The 14860-nt window shown below is 37.5% G+C and overlaps 1 protein-coding gene across 4 annotated transcripts in view; it reads right to left on the minus strand.

Moving 5' to 3' along the window:
- LOC101168426 (anoctamin-4-like) overlaps positions 1-14860 on the minus strand; it is a 106725-nt gene that overhangs the window by 11760 nt on the left and 80105 nt on the right. For all 4 annotated transcript variants that reach the window (XM_023952311.1, XM_023952309.1, XM_023952310.1 and 1 more), the window contains 7 exons: positions 8373-8455; positions 6964-7104; positions 6271-6435; positions 4322-4358; positions 4057-4168; positions 2746-2803; positions 92-189 (listed from right to left, as the gene is read on the minus strand). In XM_023952311.1, coding sequence (XP_023808079.1) covers positions 92-189; positions 2746-2803; positions 4057-4168; positions 4322-4358; positions 6271-6435; positions 6964-7104; positions 8373-8455 — 694 coding nt within the window. The remainder of the gene's footprint in view (positions 1-91; positions 190-2745; positions 2804-4056; positions 4169-4321; positions 4359-6270; positions 6436-6963; positions 7105-8372; positions 8456-14860) is intronic.

Here is a 14860-nt window from a genome sequence, read left to right on the forward strand (position 1 = left end):
ACCCTCATTTGCTTTCTCTTGTATTGAATCTAATCTGTCGAGTTGTTTAGATGGATGCTCTCACATTGTGACAGGAACGGGGGAAGCTTACGGGTAGCCGAGCTCCATGACGTTGTTCCATGTCTGTTTTAGCACCATTATAATCCCCATCTGCAGGCAGAGGTCAATGAGGCAGCCGCTGGGGTGACACTGCAACAGAAAAAACACAGAGACTCCCTCAGAACTGGAAGATCTAAAGATAAAACCAGCTGGAAGAGAACAGGTAGGAATAGGATTCTGGGTTTAGGATAGATTCTGTGTAGACACTTTATTTTTTATGAATTATTATAATAGTGGTGTTTCTTTTATTCTGAAGTAGATGAACTGAAGCAAATAATTAAGTTAGATCAAAGTAAAAAAGTTTATCTTTCCAACATCCATATGTGGTCTTATCACCCTCTCATGGTGGAAAAAGTATTATCTGAGCTTCTTCATCCACTAAATCATCTTCAAATGGACACGCCATGCTGCTTCACCTCTCTGAAAAAAAACTAACCTTCAACATAACCTGCTCCAGACCAGGTTATGTTCAGAGCATGAGTTGTTATGGCAACTTGACCTACCCTGAAACATACCTCCATTTTTGGAACAGAAAGTTGAGGTTATCAACTTTCTTAGCCTCAAACTTACCGTGGGAGCTAGCATAACCTGCTTTCTGGAATTGAGTACCCCCCAGGAAGTAACACAATTCACCAAAATAAAAGCAGAAAAACCGCCCTGGCCCCACTACCTTACAATTCAGACGGGTGTTACATTTTATTACGATTAAGACTTGTATCTGAACCATAGTTTTTGTCATGAATAAAATGCTCAAATAAAAAGAGAGAATTTTTGAATCATTTTGATTTTCTACTTTGGAAAAAAGAACAAACGAGTTTTTGAAAATAAGAAACCCTTTGCAACACAGGATCATCTGCTGAAGCAGATTAAAGTGAAAAAAAAATGAACATTAAAAGTTAAATATGTTATTTCTTTTGTACAATACATTAAGTCTACTTTGGTGAGCCATCATTCTTTTACATGTAATTGTTGTTATCTATGCCAAAACACTGTTCAATAAAATTTTCTTTAAATCTTTTTTTTTTATATAAAGCAAACATCTTAAACCCAAAAAAAAAAACAAAATTATAAATTATTTCTGAAATGATTAAAAATGAATTTTTATTCAGAGAAAAACCGAAGGTAAAAAAATATTTAACAATTTCATCTGCTAATTATAAAGTTGGGTTTGGAATATGGTGGCATAAATATCACCGGCCAGGACCCCGAAGCCCCCCCCCCCCCCCCCCAGAGCCATAAACACCCCTGTGGCTTAGGTGTGGATGAATAAACATCCACATAAAATACATAAATCCCAAATGTGTGGATTCACACCGTGACCACCGGGATCAAGAAACCAATCAACTTGGGAGACAACTACCACCACCACACCAGCTACCCCCCCACCCCGAGGGGATGGGATAGGGGACAGAGGATCATTCAGGGGCGCACACCTTGTCTCAGTCTGAGTTTGGTGGTTGACTGTTTAAATGGACATCGTCTGTGTAAAGACAGCTGTGCCCTATCAACCCCCCCCCCACCACCAAAAGGGTCAACATGTCTAAAGTGTGACTGAAATGGAGGCTTGGTCCCATTGACTGTATATGAGAACTGGACTGAGTGAGTGTGCCGTCACCCACAGAAAACGGTTCACTTCTGGTTTGAGGTAAATTCAATTCTTCTTGCGATACGGACGCCGCCATTTGTAGCCAGACGAGATCAGTAAGCAGTGATTGATCCGAGTCGATCTGAATCAAGGGTTTTGGCTGACGGGGCTTTATGTGAGTTTGGTTTTGAGCTGCTAAAAGATTTTGGTCGGTTGTGAATTACACTTGATGAGTATTTTACGTGGTTTATGCCAAATTATTACGTGACTCTTCCTCAATTGGATGCATACGCAAATGTCCACATTTGTCTAACAGGCTTTTCACGCATGTACCACCGACGTATAACTTTTACATCGTGTATACCGTGCACATATCGCGTTTAAGTTACGTAATTATCACTAATGAAATGCATGGAATTGGCCCAATCATCACGCACGGTTCATGTTCTAGGTTGATTCACGTGTTCTTTGTGTGGTTTAATCATGACACATCTATGAAGATTTTATAGAAAGACCTAAGGCTGCACGATATGAGAAAAACTCGCGATATGCGATATTGGTGATTAATATTGCGATAACGATATAATTCGCGGTATATAAACAAATAGCAAAACCACCAAAAACATAATTTCCCTGTTCACTGCAACAGTTGAAAAATTATACTCCAAATGACCCTTGTCGACATAGGAGGCAAACATCAAACATAAAAGGGCTCATCTGAGTGATCAACAACGTAAACGGGTCCTTCCGATTGGTTAAATGCATAAAGGGATTTATTTCATTTGTTCAATATTTCAAGCTGCCATGAGATTGTTTTAGCACATTTAAGGTAACCATTTATTGCGATTTTTGCCATCTTTTGCGGTATGCGTATTGCACAGCTTAATGTCGCGATAACGATAAATTTACGGTATATTGTGCAGGCCTAGAAAGACCACAACTTTTCTCACTTTTTCCGCATATATTCTTGTGTGACTAATTTTCATCCGTGCAATATGCACAAACTGCATGTAGTGGGTGTGTGACACGGCCATTATGAGAAGAGTGAAGGCGTTTCTTGCCTCCTCCAGCTTCCAGCGATTGATGAGGCGAAGGTATGCACCCGGTCGACCTGTGAATCTGTTCAGAGAGGAAACACAAAACAGATCATTATAATAACAACACATTTTATCTCAAGCACCTTTCAGAAGTCTTAAGGACGCTGTACAAGTGAGTTAAACACAAATAAAATCAAAAATTTAAATAAAAGTATAATTAAGAAACAGATTTGGGAATTTAACACTTTGACAGTTTGAACAGATGGGTTTTGAGTTTTTATTTAATAAATGGAGAAATAGTCTGTGTTTCTGATGTTATGGGGTAGAGAGCTCCAGAGTTTGGGGGTAGACCAGCTGAAAGCTCTGCCCCCACATGGTGCTAAGACGAGGGAGGGGGGACAAGAGAAGATGAGGATCTTAGACAGAGGGAGGGTGTAACGATGTGGATCAGGCTGGACATGTCAGAAGGGGCGCCGCTGAGGATGGCTTTAAAAGAAGCAGAAGGAATTTGGAGTGGATTCTGGGGTAAACTAGCCAGCTCAGTGACCTTGTGGTTAGAGTGTCCGCCCTGAGACTGGTAGGTCGTGGGTTCAAACCCAGGCCGAGGTATACCAAAGACTTTAAAATGGGACCCTGCTTGACACTCACCAAATTCTTCCTGTGTCTGAAGCTCACCGATCCCCCAGGAGATGGGTCAAATTTCACACATCTAGGTGTGTGATTTAATTTAAACTGGTCTGATTTAAAGACCAGCGTCCACTGGGCGTCTTCAGACTGAAAATTGGTTCCAGATTATTAGGGGAAACAAAGTCCGGTTCACTTTAAGCGAACCTAATGTGTCCAGTCTGAGTAAATCCTAAATTAATCTTTTTGGGGTCTACTCAATGAAAAATCTAAAAAGTAGAAAAAAAATCAAATTAAGCATAAAGCTGATCAAAAAATGTTATTAATAAAAAAGCTCAAACCTAAGCTATTATATAATAAAGACACTTTTAACTGTTGTTAGTGTTGTAAAAACCTTCTGCTCTCTATTCAAACCAGCCTCCAGTGGTCTATTTAGGTACTGCATCGACTTCTAGGGTCTGCTTAGAATTTGTGAACCTGATGTTGGCCACTCAAAAATGGTGGCCAACATATGAAATATGTTTTTTTGTACAACTAAAACTAAAACCTATTGCCGTGTGTGGATTGGTTGAAGCGGATTCGCTGTGGCGACCCCTGACGGGACATGCCGAAAGGTGAACAACAACAAAAAAACTAAAACCTATTAGTTTTAGTTCTGACAAATTTTGTTGACCTGGGGCTGAAAATGAATTATTGGTAGAAGCTCCTGACCTTCCTAAGAAGAAGGCGATGTAGAACGTTGAACTGTTGAGGTTGACGAACTGAAAGAGGAACATCTTGAAGGTGAAACTGTTTTCCCACTCAGACTCTGTCCTCGGCTGCTCTGTGGGCATGCAGACGGAAAACACAGGGTTAATGTGGACACACCTCCTCCATCAACACACACCTGACAATCCCTCATGACCTGACATTCCAAAACACTGTTTGCCAAAGTCAACGTCTGTCTAACTCTGCTGTTGCACTGATTACATCTTACCTAGGTTAGTGAGGAGAAGAGCCACTTTTTCATAGAGCTGAAAACAAGAAAAAACAAAATTATCAACATACATCAAATGTTTATTTTTGAATTTATGATAGTAAAAAGTCATTTTTTTACCCACCAAGTCAGAATAAATCATTTTAACATTTACTCTGACAATTTATTAGATAAACAGCTTAACAACCTAAAAAGTACAAGTAAAAAAACAACCAAAAAGCTGATTTAAAATTTAAACATCAAGTCAGTTCACCAGGTGTGTAGCTCCACCCACTTGACCCTATCCGGGTTTAAAGTCCTATAGCAGTGGTCTCCAACCGTTTTCAGGCCATGGACCAGCTTAATGTCAGGGCCAGTCTCGGCCAGTACGAGGCTAAAGTCAACTGAATTTTTAAAATGTCTTTTTGCTTAATCCTCCAGTTTCCCCTAACTTTAGGAGGCAAAGTTTATCTCTATCCTCTCTAAAATATCTGCAGCTGCTTTCAACTTTATTTGTACACCAGATTTGAACAAAATGTGATCTAGATTTTCACTTAACCCATAACTGTCAGAGTGGAAGCAAAAAAAACAAAACAAAAAATCAGAAGCCTATTTCAGCCTTGACTGACCTTTAAGGTGTGATGGATTAATTAAAAAATAACAATATGATCGCTATAACTAATATTTTTTAAACATAATAATAAACTTTAAACAACTTTATTAGCAGCATCCTCGTGATGTTAGACAGCTGGTTGCTGAATATTCTAATATATTGTATTTATATTATGGTCTGTGGGAACAAATGTACTTCTGTTTCCTTGCTGGATCTTTTCACATATAACCCCCCCCCCTTTTTCTTATTCACAATCACTGAAAAGTACAAACAATCAAATGCCAGGAGTTCTGGTATAACTTAATCTGAACAAGGGTCAAAAGATTTTATGCATTTTAACTTTTCATTAAAAAAATCAAACGTCCTTGTAAAACATATGAGAGGGATTTGATTTTTAAAAACCTGCCATTGTGAATAAATTTTTTTTAGATGTTAATGAAACATTGAAAACTAAACCAAACAGCTCATCACTTCAGAATATTCCAAAACGTATTCGGTGTTTTCCTATTTTGGAAAAGAAACCTCCCAAGAACTCACTAAATCTAAATCATCTTCAAATGGACACGTCATGCTGCTTCACCTCTCTGGAAACAAACTAACCTTTGATTTGATTTGATTTGATTTGATTTGATTTGAAATGGTTTATTTCAAGCAATTAAGTAGAAATAATACACAACAGCAATATAAACATCAGTTATACATTCATACAGTAACTAATCAAACTTAGGATAATTAGACATATTAATAAATATTGCTTGAAAGGGAGTGGAAGGAAGCGAACTTATATAATCCCACCCCGTTATACTGTAACCATTTTATTACAGGATTTATCAATATCCGGTTCCCAGTTTATATCAGACAGAATTAAAAATCATAAGATATCGATAAAGCACATGACAAAGATGAATTACTTAAGTATTACGTCAAAAATAACTATTTTAGAAATCAACATGGCAAATGCAGATCAGTCATCTGAAATATATGCAGATTATGTTACTTATAAAAGTCATTCATATAAATAAAACATAATACTATATCAGTAAAGTAGACACAACACTGTTTCAGAGATTTTCATAGCAAAATTTCATGAAGTATCAAAAGTTAAAAACATGTGCAAAATTATACTACATTAGGAAAGATTTTTGAATCAATTTATCAATTTTTGGAGAAAGTGAAGTAATATCATTAAAACTTTCAACCTTCAACTAAACCTGCTCCAGACCAGGTTATGTTTAGAGCATGAGTTGCTATGGCAAATTGACATACCCTGAATCATACCTCTGGAACCGAAAAGCGATGCTTTCTGAAATACCCCCCAGTAATTCTTCAGACAAGTGGGTGGGCGGCAGCAACTCACCACATTCAGAAGCATGATGACGCAGAAGTTGATGCACACCGCCGTGCCCGTGGTCGCCACCTGGGAGTTGTTCCTGATGAGCGCCCAGCCAAAAGCGGCGAAGGTGCTGACTGTGATCACGCGGTAAATCACGATGCCAAACACGGCGGCGATCACCACCAGGATCTGAGGCAGCAACAGAGGAAATGTTCAACCATTAATGAACATCAAAAACCTGAATATTCATAGAGAGCAGGTTCCTAACAGCAAAAAAGAACCGCGAATCGCTGAAACCGGACAGATTTCAACTCAAAGTTTCATTTATGACTCAATAGGAGTAACAAGTTTTAGACTGAAGGCCGTGTCACACAGCCACTATGTACAGTGAGAGATGTTGTACGTGAAACTTTCACAGATTTATCAGCAATGAACCACGGAAAAAGTATGAATGGACCACACAAAGAACACGTAAATCATGGCCTTAAGTAAGGTGGAACTCACAATAAATTCATGACTTCCTTCATAACAAATGATTAAAAGAGTGTTTTTTGGCTTTTATTTTGACGGGCTCGCTGATCTGATGATCGATGATGTAATAATTGATTCAACAGTGGTCTAACATTGCTGATCGTGGATTCTGTAGTGTTCTCTCTGTCTTTGTGATAAACCCCTGAGGTGTGCAGACAGAGACTGAACAAAACCAATGCAGCTCACCATAAAGAAAATTCCTGATGCAGAGACGAGGAGTCGGCTGTATTTTTCGGTAAAGGCCTGATACGGCTCTGGCTTTCCAGATATGGGGTTCGTCCTCTCCTTATTGGAGTACTTGGCCTCAAACTGGGGGCGTATTTCATCCTGGAAGATAAGGATCAGGATGAAAGAGGAAAGAAAGACGTGTCAAACAGCACTGAGGTCCAAGAAGTGTCAACCAAAGTCAGATTATTGTTTGACCCTGCAGATTCACAGAGATCATGACATTTTGAGATTTCATGTTTTAACATTAACAAAGGATTTTCTGCTTTACAGTTAACAACTCTATAGGGGGTGGTATCATCATGGTGGGGGCTGCATTCACAAAACCAACCAAAACTCTAAGTTTAGCGGATACATTTTTTCGTTTTAACTAAGTAAAGGTTAATGGCCGACAATGTGTGAATTATCAGAAATTACCGCGCGACGTGGAAGCCTGAAGTGAACGCGAAGCGGAGGACGGTTGCCTCCACGAGGTGTGTGACTTCTGCTAATGCACGCTTCGAAGGCCATTAACCCACGTATACCATGGTCACTTACAAAACAAGTAAATATTCTACCAGTTTTTTGTACTTTATTCCGTTATTTTTTCGGTTTGGACCGTTTTTTTGTTTTTACAAAAAGAGCACTATTTGTTAGGTGGTGCGGTTAAGGTCCGGTGCAGTGATATAAAACTTCTATGCTATGTAACCGGAACCCCTTTTTTAGGCGTGCGGTTATCAGTTTTTAATGCACACCCAGCAGCCAATCAGAATCGAGAATTCACCCGGACCATGGTATAATTTAAACTTTCAGTTAGCTAGCCAAACAAAACAACAAAAAACAAGTATTATTATGACCTTTCTACAAATATAATGAACTTTGATAAAAGAACTTTCCCACATTGATGCACATCAGGAGACAGTTGACAGACATGAATTTGATCACATCTGGTGTGAATGCAGCGTAACTCTGTCCTTGGGCTTTGAGTAACTTTTGCACCAACAAGGAGAAACGTGTCAAAGAAAAAAAAGAATTGAGGCAAGAGTCCAAAGGAGAACGCTCAAATGAACAGGAAGACATGTTAAAGTGGGGCCAAAAAGTATTTATCAGTCCCTGATTCTGAAAGTTGTTCCACTGAAAGGCAGAGTTTGGTTCTTAATGCTCATCATAGAAACACTTCAACTCTAGGAGACAAGAATGTAAGAAAAAATGTATGTATTTGTTTAAATACGGATAAATGTATTTTGTCCTGCTGCAAATCAAAGTGAATAAAAACTTAATAGGAAAGGGTTTCGGCATATACTGTATTGTTAATGGTAATGTTTTTCCCAAACTGTTTAGTTAACAGAACAAAGCAGCTCGGGTATCTATAAGTGCAGAAAATACTTCACCTCCTCTTCCTCCCAGTCAATCAGATCCCAGTCGTATGCAAGGACAGCTCGGCGTCTTTTCCAGAACTCCAGGAAAACTGTCGCTGAAGTGCAGAAAAATAGTTTGTTTACGACAAACACACTTATTGTTTGTGAGATTATTCCTTCGTTTTTATCGTCAGTGTTTTCTAATTTTGAAAGTCAGAATTTTGTATACACTTCTCACACCAGATTTTGTATACAAGACGTAGAGTTAACGTGACTCCAGATGCTCCGCCCACCTCTTCAGATTTGAACCAAACCATTCCTTGGTTGTGACCGAATTCCCACCCTGACCTCTAACTACTAAAAAACAATATAGTGCTGCACTATCTAATGCCCTGGATTCAAAAACAATTCAGACTCACTATTTTTTTTTTTTTGTAACGGCGGATATGACGTCATCGATTTCACGAAGTTAAGATCTAATTTATATTAACGTTTTACAACAATTATTTTTGAGTCCACTGTCTTCCGAAGATAAAAACGTTGATGGTTTATTAAAAAATACATTTGAATAATTTTTTTTTTGGCAAAATTTGTTCCAACGCAATGTATTGTGGTCTACATTCTAGATCAAAGATCTAGATCTAGTGAGCATGGATGCACACTGGTTTTTCGCAGAGACTTCTGGGAAATTTCTAGGGCACTCGGATTTGAAATTTTAGATTCAGCACTAAAAAATGTTGAGCGCACTATAAAGTGCACTATATAGGGGTTAGGATGGGAATTGGGACATAGCCCTGGAGTTTGTGGTCAACGTCTCGCTTACCATCCACGACTACAGTAAGAGTATTTATTGTGTATTTACTCTAATTATATTCCTATTTCAAAATATATTATGTCAAATAAACAGTGTTGTTGGTTGTTGCCAACAGTCTTTTGGCTAGTTTGGGATTTGAATTACTAGTTCTAAACGGCTAACGAGGTCGAGTGAAAACCTAGCTTAAAATGCGCACCAACTCTGTTCAATTTACATAAGTTTTTGAATATTTTTCTTTTTATATGTATGTAGAGTTTTAATTTAGTACATTTAACTTTAAAACTCTGGATTGGTTGTGGTTTGAGGAATAGAATCCCTGTGTTTTTAAAAAGGCGGGTTAAATCGACTTCCTCTTAATGTAGGCATGCGTGCAGTTTAAAAGTTTTCTTTTTTGCTAAATCATTTTACAAACATGTCATGCTGAAGGTGTCAGTGTTTACTCTGCCTCACAGTAAGTAAGTAAGTAAGTAAGTTTTATTTATATAGCGCCTTTCACAGATAAAATCACAAAGCGCTGAACAATAAAAAACATACAATCCAGTAAAAGCAGAAAAACAATCAATTGAATATAATGTAAAGCAAAACTAAATCGAAGAAAAATAAAAATAGAGTAAAAGTTACAATAAAACCAGTCAGCTAAGAGCATTTTTGAATAAAAGTGTCTTCAGTTGACTTTTAAAAGAATCGAAGTTGTCGGCCACACGAAGGGAGAGAGGGAGGGCATTCCAGAGTCTGGGGGCTATTCCCTGGAACGACCGGTCACCTCTGGTTTTATACTTCGTCTTAAAAATCTTTAAAAGATTTTGATCTGAGCATCGGGGGGCACGGCTGGAGACGTAGGGACAGAGCAAGTCTGATAGGCATTTCTGGGTCTGTCCATTTAAAGCTCTATAGGTTAAAACTAAAATTTTAAAAGCAATACGCCACTTGATTGGGAGCCAGTGCAAGGAGGATAAAATGGGGGTAGTGTGTGCCTTTTTGTCTGATCCTGTTAAAAGCCTTGCAGCAGTGTTTTGAACTAACTGAAGACGGTTAAGAACAGATTTATTAAAACAAGTAAAAAGAGAATTACAATAATCTAAACGAGAAGAAATAAAAGCATGGATAACCATCTCTAAGACTGAGTTAGATAAGAACGCCCGCAATTTTGCTATGTTACGTAAATGATAAAAACAGTTTCTTATTAAAAGGCTGGAATGATGGTCCAAAGACATTGACTGGTCAAACCAGACACCAAGATTTCTGATACAGGGCTGTACAGAGGAGCTCAAAGAACCAAGATGCTAAAAAATTATTGGGATTGTGTTTTCTGGGGCAACTATTAGTGTTTCTGTCTTTTCTGAGTTTAGCTGAAGACTGTTACTTGTGAGCCATGATTTAACACAGGCAAGGCAATCTAGTAGTTCCGTAAGTTTGTGGAGTTCTGAGTCATTGAATGAGCAGTATAGCTGAATATCATCAGCATAGAAATGGTATGACACATTTTTAAAGTTATTCAAAAGCTTTCCTAGTGGGTAGATGTACATTAAAAACAAAAGTGGTCCTAAAACAGATCCCTGGGGCACACCATGTAGGAGTGGAGAGGTATCAGAAAGCATGCCATTTATATAAACAGAGAATGTTCTATTAGTCAGGTAGGAGGTAAACCACTTTAAAACTAACCCAGCAATACCAAACTCATTTTCTAATCTAACCAATAGTATTTTATGATCAACAGTGTCAAATGCAGAGGATAAGTCCAAAAGAACCAAAACTGTATACTTTCCAGAGTCAGCAGCCATATGTATATCATTTGAAACTTTGAGTAAAGTGGTCTCAGTGGAATGCATCTTTCTAAAACCAGATTGGTATTTATCGAAGAGTTCATAGTTGTTTAAAAAAGATGTCAACTGTTCTGCCACTATCTTCTCCAAGACTTTTGAGATTAAAGGTCATTTTGAAATTGGCCTATAATTGGAGGGTTGTGATGGATCCAGGTTGGGCTTTTTTAAGATGGGACTTATCGCTGCCACAGCATCTGTGTAGCTTCAAATTGAACTGTAGAATTTTCCTAATTAATTATTATTTGATAATAAGAAAATAAAATTTGATTTGATATCAACTTTAATTCTTTTAGTTCTTTTGACTGACTTTGCAATGACACCTCCCTCTCTTGGATTGGACAAGAAATGAGAAAGTTATGACACCAAGAACACTGATCTTTGATTCGGGTCACAAAAATTTGGTTGTTTTGCTTTTTATTCAGGACTAAAATTACGCCCAACATGTGATTACTTAAAATGCCATAATTTTCTTACTTTTTGACCTATTTGAATGATCTCTCTACCATTGGAAATGAATCTTTGAGCCATTTCCAGTGACAGAAAGATCAGGACAGTCGCATTCGGTGTGAACACAGTATCAGAACCCTTATTTGTTCATGCGAGTCCATATAGGAATGTATTTACTATGAAACATGCATTATTTGTTCATTTTCTTTAGTCAGGTGATAGAATTTTGTTGGCCAGCAAAGGTCGCTCTCTTGTTGTGAGCTTTGTTTTGAAGTTTTTTGCTTCTTGCAGCTAGGACCAGGAAGGTAAATAGTTAAAAAACCAACTGTTCTTAACTATGATATTTTTATGAGGAGTTAGTTTTCTGTCTAGTTTTTCTTTGAACAAATGAAGTACGGTACAATCGATTCTGGCTTAAATATTGTTCCGTACTGTCATTTCAAGCAGAATGAAGGTCATTGTTCTTAAAGGCTGATGTTGCTGAGCTGATAAGTTAACATGATGTCCGTGGATTTGTATTACCGGTGCCCCTGAAACCATCTACTTCATAATGTTCTGTTCTGCTACTTACTTGGAGTTCTGTAATGGCAAAAAACGTGCAGTTACGACCCCCCCAAACACTGTTACTGTGGCTTGTTTTTCTAAACTAACCATATGAACATATTGTGAACTGGGATAGCTGGCACGGCAGGTGAATGACATTAGACAACTTTTCTCGTTTTTATTTTTAGTGCTTCACTATTTCACAAATAAAGAGTCAAAATAAATATTACACGTTGCTTTTAAAAGTTATGATGTAGAATAAAGTTTAGAAAAACGTGCTAACTACAGCGCTAACTATCAAGATTAGACTTTATCTGAGTTGGTTTCACTCAGCTAAAGAATAAATTATTACCTCTATTGAGAGTTAAGGTAACACAGTTGAGAGTGTGGTGTTAAGTATTATTAGAATCCATGTTAATTTTACACCTCAATAGAGTAATATATTACACTGCAAATAGTTATATTTACTCTCTACAGAGTCAAATGATCCAAAGAGTTAAATGTTATCAAGACTGTGAATTGTAACACAATAAAAAGAGGTTTTTTAACACCAAATCTGATAAGGACTAAATACACTCAGTATTGAAATGTTGTAGGAATTGTAGTCTTTGATTGATTAGAAAAAGTTTGACTGGACAACATTCTTTTCTCTGGTAGTCAGGAAGATATACAGAAGCTGCAGTTTTGCACTAAATAACTGACTCTTGGAATAAGACTACAGAACGGGTTTTTCTCATCTCTGATAAAAACAAACTGCATCCACTGCTGCCTGTTGCTATAACCATTGGGAACAGGAAATTACTTCTCGCCCTTCAAGACAAACACACACTTACTTATTGAGCATGTTGAAAAATTTTACAACCCTAAGCTTGAAGGCAGCCTATCAGTGTCCTTTTTTTAAGGCTACTAACCGTGCTAGGTATGGGCTAACTCTCACAACCCACACTGTTGCCAACCAGTGAAAAAGCTATCCCTTACTATCTTTGTCGGTCAGTTTTACAAAAAAAAAAAAATGTTACCTTTTCTACTTTTTCAATCAAAAATGTTCACAAACAAGATTCTAGCTAGTTGATGAGATCTCCTACATCCAGGTGATATGTTTTCAGGTCAACTAATGTCATCTGGGCTTATTGTCTTGTCTTGTCTTCTTAAAACGAGATGGCATTAAAGTCCAGATGCCTTAACCCAGGGATGTCATACTCCAGGCCTCAAGGGCCAGCCTCCTGCTGGTTTCCCAGAAATCCTGCCTTCCCTGATGTGGATTACCTGGATCAGGTGTGTTTAGCCAATGAGGAGCTTGGATGGCAGGTTGGTTGGAAAACATGTAGAACACCTGGACTCGACACCTGGAGTTTGACACCCCTGCCATAACTCTGCCTTTCTGCTTGTTTGAAAGCTACACTCGCTGCTGGTTGGCTGGATCAACTGAATCAAGGTTTTATTCCACTGAACACACCTGATCCAGGTGTGTAGCAGCAGGTAAGATATGGATGTTTAGAATACAGGCAGGATGGTAGGTCATCTACTTCTTCTTCTACCTTTGTAATTTTACCCAATTTAATAACTAAAACAGATTAAGTTTATTTACATGCGCAGAAAATATCGGATCGTTTTTTGACTTCTTTTCAGTTTTGGAGTTTTAAAGTACAATTAAATCTAAGTTATCACACGATTGAAGCTATTCCATAATTACAGTGAGAAATGAAATTAAAACATAAAAATTTTTGTTCCCAGTATTTATCCTACTTCATCTCATTTTTCTTAAAGATTGACATATGGGGATGTACAAATACAAGATGTAAGACAAGTACTATAACTTATTGCAGACAACTGTGTTTCTTCCCCCTGGAGGACAAGCGGGGAACAGCAGTACCGTGTTGTTAGTTTTGAACATTCATTCAAAAAAGCACCGCCATGTTTGTGAAAACACAGACCAGCAGAGCCATGACATTACGCACCTGTGTTTCCAAAAATAAAGAAAAACATCGACTGTAACGTTGACCTCACTTCCACATTCCTGAGTTATTTGGATATAAGCAGAAAAGAGTCAACCAGACATGTCCAAAGTCCGGCCAAATGTGACCTGCATTCAAATTTTTTACCAGCCCACTGGATCCTTTCATGTTATGTGTTCGATTTCTTGATTATAATTGGCCGAATTCCCTTCAGTGACACTTTCTAGCTCATTTCTACAATTTAGATTTTTGATAAAAACCCGCAGTGGTTTTTTAGTTTCGAGTTAGGTAATTATTTGTTATTTCCTGTTCACATTATTTACATTTAGAAGTTTCCACTAAACATTTAACTGTTACAAATAACTAACATTTCATATAAACCCAGATTTAATGTTAATATTTTTATATTCAGACAGAACTTCCTTCATTTTATTTCTGCTCTTTAAATATGAAACTCACAGTTGGTAAAAATATATTTAGATTAGGACTGCAGGATATGAGGAAAACTCGGGATATGTGATATTAGTGATTAATAATCCGATGACGATATAACTTGGGATAAATGAACAAATAGCAAAAACAACAAAAACATTTCCATTTCACTGCAACAGTTGAATTTAAATAGAGTCAAAATACCTTAAATTATTCTCCAAATGACCTCGTCTCATAAAAGCTCCATCTGATGCATAAAAGAATTTATTCAATTCATTAAATAGTTCAAGTTGCTTAAGGTTACCATTTATTGCGTTTTTGCTGACTTTAGCGATATGGATAATGCACAACTTTAAACAGCAATAACGATCAATTTGCGATCATTGCACAGGCCTGATTTAGATTTATTTTTGTTTTATGAGAAGAAACAAAAGGTATCGCAGTGTAATAAAAGGTTCATTAAGTAGTTGATTTGCATGTAATGGTATTATAAGATTGCAGGATGGT

This window comes from Oryzias latipes, chromosome 23 (assembly GCF_002234675.1).
Source record: "Oryzias latipes chromosome 23, ASM223467v1".
Lineage (NCBI taxonomy): Eukaryota > Metazoa > Chordata > Actinopteri > Beloniformes > Adrianichthyidae > Oryzias > Oryzias latipes.